Genomic DNA, 6,564 nt, shown 5'->3' with positions numbered 1-6,564 from the left:
TGGGAATGTAAAACCACACACACACACACACACACACAGATGCACATATATATTCATATTCCTAAACAATAGTTCAGGGTTTCTTAATTTGAGGTCTGTAAAATTGAATATATATATATATATATATATATATATATATACATACATACATAATATATATTATGTACATAATATATATATATATATATATATATATATTATACATATTACTGCATTTTCCCCAAAATAAAACTAGACCTTATATTAATTTTTGCCCCAAAAGATGGGTTAGGGCTTATTTTCAGGGGATGTCTGGCGTCATCCTGCTGAAATCATTGCTTGATCTATTTTCCTCTGCAAGTTCTTCCTGTCTTTAGCTTTGAGGTGAGTGCTGAATCCCAGACTAGCAGACCTCTTTGGCTGCCTTGCAAAACATATGGCAGCATTAAATCCAGCCACTTTTTTATAACTGTCTATGTGCAGGCTTTTTCAGTTTCAAGAACATAAATGCCTGAAGTATGTTCAGTCTTACCTTTCTTGCCTTTCTTGCCCTTCGTGTTGATTAGAGGTGGGCTTTCTTTCCATCCAGGCCTTATCTGCATTTTATTCTTGCATTATATCTGAACTTCAATTGGTCATTCAGCAATAAATTTCATGTTCATTTGTTTACATAGGCATTTATACCTCTCCTCCAAAGACGCTCACTTGAGTATTTAGAAATACTTAATTAGGGCAGCTAGGTGGTGCAGTGGATAGAGCACTGACCCTGGAGTCAGGAGTACCTGAGCTCAAATCCGACCTCAGATACTTAATAATTACCTAGATGTGTGGCCTTGGGCAAACCACTTAACCCCATTTGCCTTGCAAAATCCTAAAAAAAAAATTATAATTTATATTATCATTTAAGTATTAATGTCAATAATATTATTTATCTATATTTAATTATATATTAATATTTTATAATTCAACATATTCATCACATGTTGTTCAGTCATGTTATGACTCTTTGTGACCTCATTGGGGTTTTCTTGGCAAAGATACTGGAATGGTTCATCCTATTCCATTTCCATCCATCTCCAAATGACATAACTGAAGCAAACAGGGCAAAGTGACTTGTCCTGAGTCACATAGCTAGCGAGTGTCTGAGGCAAAATTCGAACTCCGGTCTTTCTGATTCCATGTCCCATGGAATCCTCTGTACCATCTAAATACCAATATTACTATTCTCATTTTATAGTTGAAAGAACAGCATTTGGTGAAGAGACCTATAAGATTGTAGGACTGGAAAATGGAAGGGATCTTGGAGATCATCTAGTGAGGAGTCCAACCTTCATTTTATATGTGAAAACCAAGATCCAGAAATGTACAAAGCAAATACATGGGGAAACCAGAACACAAATCTATCTCTAAGACTCCAAAACCACTACTATTTCCACTAATCTACACAATTCAGAGTCACATTGCTTAAAGAGCTGAATTAGGGACCTGAGCCCAGGTTTGCCAACACCCAAGACCAGTGACCTTTCTCTATATGAAGGGAACGTTTGCTGGTAGAATTCTTAAGGTCTTCAAATGCCTTTGACTTCAAGCAGAAAATTCAATGATGGGGATACTGTGGACTTTATGGTTTAATTGGACTGGGAGGAGAGAGATCTAACTACAGAGGTTGAATTTAATTGCTTTGGATTAGAGAAGAGGAGGGGAAGGGGAAGGGAGAAAACATGCTTTGTTTTGTTTTGAATTTTGATTGAAGAGAAATCAGACTAATCTTGTTGGATCCCAGAAATCACAACTAGGGAAAATACTTAGACAAAGCAGAGGCCAAATTACTCTATGAAAGAAAATATTTTACTGTTTAGGGCTACCCCTTGAGAAATGGGCTCAGATATTAGTGAGTTGCCTACCTTTGAAGATTTTTCAAGCACTGGCTTGAATAACCACTCATCAGAGCTACTTTACAAAGGATTCCTACTCTTTAGGATTGAATTAAATGATCTGTGAGGACCTGAGGTTGAGGACAGGGGCCACACAAGCTGGGAAAGACCACTACAAGGAACAATGGGTCAAGAAAACTACCTGAAGAAATCTGAGTCTGGGATACACTTGTCCAGAGAGATGTGAGATGAAAAAAATAAGGTGAAGCATAGAAAATGAATGAATAATGGATTTGAGGTTGAGGACTTGGTCCAAATCCCTAGTGTGCCAGTATTAGCAGAATGACCTCAGGGCAAATGAGATATTAGTCCAACTGCAAAAGTTCCCTCTATTTCCAAATATATCATCCTAAGTCATTTCCTATTTTGGGATTGTTTCCTCACCTGGAAAATGAGTTGTTGAACTCATATGGTTTCCTGGAACCTAAGAGTCCAGTATGGAATGATGGAAAGAATGCTTTATTAGGAATCAGAAGACCTAATTCTGCTACTTATCATCTATGTAACTTTGAGGAAATCACAATTTCTGAACCCATTTCCTCAATTGTAAAGGGGATTGAACTAGTTGAACTCAAAGTCCCTTTTAGTTCTAACTCTGTGATCCTAGTAATTATTTGGAATTATTATTGTTTCAATCACATCCAACTCTTCCTGACTCAGTGTGGCATTTTCTTGGCACAAGTTTATCATTTCCTTCTCATTAATTTTACAGATGAGGAAACTGAGACAAACAGGATTAAGTGACTTGCCCAAGGTCATACAGCTGGTGAGAGTCTGAGACCAGCAGATGAGTCTTCTTCCTAACTTTGGGGAGCCAAAAGAACCACTGAGCCACCTAGCTAACCTATTTTTTGGGGGGTTTTGCAAGGCAATGGGGTGAAGTGGCTTGCCCAAGGCCACACAGCTAGGTAATTATCAAGTGTCTGAGGCCGAATTTGAACTCAGGTACTCCTGACTCCAGAGCCAATGCTCTATCCACTGTGCCACCTAGCTGCCCCCAACCTATTATTTGTAATAAATTGTAGTAACAGTTAAGATTGCAAAGAAATGGATCTCTCAGGACTAGTATAAAGGGGTCATACATATAATTTATTTAATCCCAGTATGCAAATTCCCTCTCCTTGCAAGTTGGCATCTCCTTTTAGTCTTAGAATTGAGAAAATTCTGAAAATTAAGTGACTCCCAGGATTACAGTCAGTTTATGTCAGAGACAGGACTTGAACCTTTAAGTTCTTGTGATTCTAACATCAGCTCTGTATGCACTATGCCACATTTCTCAGAATTTAAACTTTTTCATGATTTATACGAGGCAAATATTTTGATGAGGGGGGAGGGGGAGCTCCTCTGGACATAAGGAGGAACACTACAAGTAAATCAAGACTACCTAGAATACTCTGCTCATTCATATTCAACTCTGTCCATGCTCTTCAAGATGGAAACACCAAGATTGATTCATCTTTTCCATCTTTGTCCCAGGAGCCAGATCAAGGGATTATGAAAACAAAATTACTGATTGCACTTTGACAGAAATACCTTTCCTGAAACTTGCACTGGAAACACTCAGGTTGGAAGGAAAGAGGAATGATGGAAAAGCATCTTTCAAATGTCCCCACAATCATCCTTGTCTATCCTTGACAAACTAACCAGGATTCGTCTGCAAGAAGTCAATAGCAACCTTCTTGTAATCTTCTTGCATTTCACATAAGAGTAATCTTGCAATCTTTGTGTAGAATGTATAAAGTTCAAAACTGAAGTACTTTTAATTCAATATGGTGCCAGGAAATTGAACAAATTCCCATGAATTACAAATGGAAAGTTGTCAGGAAAAAAGCATGAAATAAACATATGTGGTTTTTGTCTAGTTCTTAACACAGACAATACGAATGACTTTTAATAGAGATGAGATTACAGGATTTATGTGGATTGGAAGTTAAATTCACTTCACAAAAGGCAACCTTTTCTATTAAAGAGATAAACCTAAAACTTTTATCTGAAGTCAAAATGTGACAAAGAATAGTTTATTTTTTCCCCTAAGCACTGGTCACTCCCACTTGCTAGTTTTTATTTGGTGATCTGGTCATATAATATCCATATGAGAAAAGAAATAATCACTCATAAATATCCATTTGTCACCTTTCAGTATTTATAGCACTCTTAAACTGTCTTTCTACTACATGAAAATATCTCACATATTAGGTCTAATATGTCAGTCAAGGAGTTTCAGGATTATTTACCTTATCATAGCAGTTTAAACTAATGAAAAAAAATCATGTTTATACAATGAAATAATTTAGTCCAATATGAGTGATCCCCTTTGATCTTGCCTCTAAAGACCCTCTATATTCTTATGTTTTACTAGTTATCAGAAAGATTTGCAATTGAACCAGGGAGACAGTACTATACAATGTAATCATAAATCCAGGTTTGGAGTAGTTCTGGACTCAACTCAACTTTGAAACTTACTTCCTGTGTGACTTTGGGCAAGTGACTTCCCTAGCAGTATTTCTTATCTTTGAAATAAAAGGGTTATACTTGATATCTAAGGTCACTTACAGCTTTAAATCTGTTAATCCATCTATATATGCAATCACATAATCATTATATGTAATATATTTGTATATTTACATATGTGCATTTTATGTAATGATTCAATCTTTAGCCACATAGATAAATATACTTTCCATTTTCTTTCCTCTATCATATCATAGAGGAAGAATGTTGGCTTTAAATGACAACTACTATCTGAGCACAAATATAAGCAATTTCAATATTTAGAGCATCATAATGTGTTGTCACTGTTTTTGGTCCAAATGTTCAAGAATTCTTTCTGCTTCCTAACTCCTAGAGAGTCTAATACCCAAGATGCTCCCTTGTTGTTGTCATTCAGTCATTTTCAGTTCAGTCTGACTCTTTGTGCACTCATTTGGGGTGGTTTGCCATTTCCTTCTCTGGCTCATTTTTGAGAAGTGGAAACTGAGATAAGAAGGATTAAGTGACTTGCCCAGAATCACACAGGTACCAAGTGTTGTAGGCCAAATTTGAACTCAGGACAATGAGTCTTCCTGACTTCAGGTCCAGCACTCAGTTGACTACACCACCAGATATTCTAAGAGTATCCATCAGTGGGTGAATCAAGCATTAAGATCACTTTCAGAAAATCAGTACTGAATAAAACTAAATACACAGGATGACCGCATCACACTAAAAATGCACTATATCACTTCCATTATGAGAGATTCTCTTTTTAGTCTATTTAGGTTTTTTTAAGAGGTGAAATAAAAATACTTTTAGGAAGCATCCTTGGTCATAAAGTTGCAATTTCACAATAGAACAAGTAATTTAATATCTCAAGTCTGCTCCAAGAAGAAGGGAGAGATTTTTACCTTGTGCTGTGGAAGATAGCAATTATAATTTAAACATGGACATTTCTCTAGCTCATCATGCCTGTTGGCTTCAGTAGGAGACTAGAGCCTCCATACAGGAACTACAAGGGGCTTTCATATGAACGTTTCTTTTAAACAATGTATGAGTGCTTTAATATTTATGATCAGAATACCTCTAAATGGATTAGTTTCCTGGAACAACTGTAGACTATTTTTAGGCACAAATTGATTTTGATAGGTAGAAATAGCCCACTAAATATCTTATCTATAGGACATCACTATAAATCAGGTATCTCCAACACTACCTATATTCCTTTTTAAAGGAATAGGAACACCTGTTTATATATATATATGTATATGTATATATATATATATATATATATATATATATATACACATACACACATATACATATATGTGTGTGTGTGTGTGTGTGTGTGTAATGAAGAGGGGAAAATGTTATTAGATATAGCTATATCAATGGAACTATATCTATCTATATATATAAAATGAAGAAGGGGAAAAATATATTTCCTGGAAAAAAGGTGGAAGATTTCTAGGGAAACTGGACTTGACTGTCAAGGACTCAAGGTAAAAATTGTGGAGTTAGGGGAAGAATTATAGAAGAAAAAGTCATCATTCAAGTTTAAGAAACTTTATTTCTATAACAAATTTCCATTTAAGTCTGCCAATACCATCTGTAAAATCCTGCCTCAATTTTACTCTGGATGGTGACATTTTGTCTCATTTCAATTAGGAAAGAAAGTACTTTGACAAAATTCTTGCTCCATGACTGTCTTCTTAGCATAATTACATATCAATGAATGTAAATACAATAGAACCAGAAGGTAACATTTACTGTGAGCACCACTTGTAAAAGACAAATTCTTCAGTCAGTATTTATTCTTGTAATACTTATATATCTTTTTATGAAAATGTGACGCTATTGACAGAGAACAAAAGTTTGTAGAGCTATAAAGGACCTGAGATGCAAAAAGAAAACTAGGCACATAGTCCTTAGAAAAAAGTACAAATTGATACAGATATGGATTTCTTTTCCTTTATATTAACTCCTATGTGATTATAAAATATTCAAAACCCACAGTGCAATGAAATAAATGCTAGTAGTCCACATTTCAAGTTGCAATTTGCTTCATTGGCATGAGTTTTGGTGAAACCTGTTTAAAAAAGAAAAGAGAAAAAAATTAGTTCAAAATCCTTTTAATCATAAAACACTAGCCATCTCTCACAGCCAAATAAGTAATCAA

General features: G+C 35.3%; 1 protein-coding gene across 1 annotated transcript in view; it reads right to left on the bottom strand.

Annotated features, from left to right (window-relative positions):
* Window positions 1-5,935: 5,935 nt before the first annotated feature.
* Window positions 5,936-6,564, bottom strand: part of OXCT1 (3-oxoacid CoA-transferase 1) — a 175,950-nt gene continuing 175,321 nt past the window's right edge. The window contains exon 17 of the mRNA XM_074200456.1: window positions 5,936-6,474. Within this exon, the coding sequence (XP_074056557.1) occupies window positions 6,433-6,474 (42 nt within the window). The 3' untranslated portion in view covers window positions 5,936-6,432. The remainder of the gene's footprint in view (window positions 6,475-6,564) is intronic.

This window comes from Macrotis lagotis, chromosome X, assembly GCF_037893015.1.
Source record: "Macrotis lagotis isolate mMagLag1 chromosome X, bilby.v1.9.chrom.fasta, whole genome shotgun sequence".
Lineage (NCBI taxonomy): Eukaryota > Metazoa > Chordata > Mammalia > Peramelemorphia > Peramelidae > Macrotis > Macrotis lagotis.
Note: the sequence above shows the minus strand (reverse complement) of the source record. Positions and strands in the feature narration are given on the sequence as shown.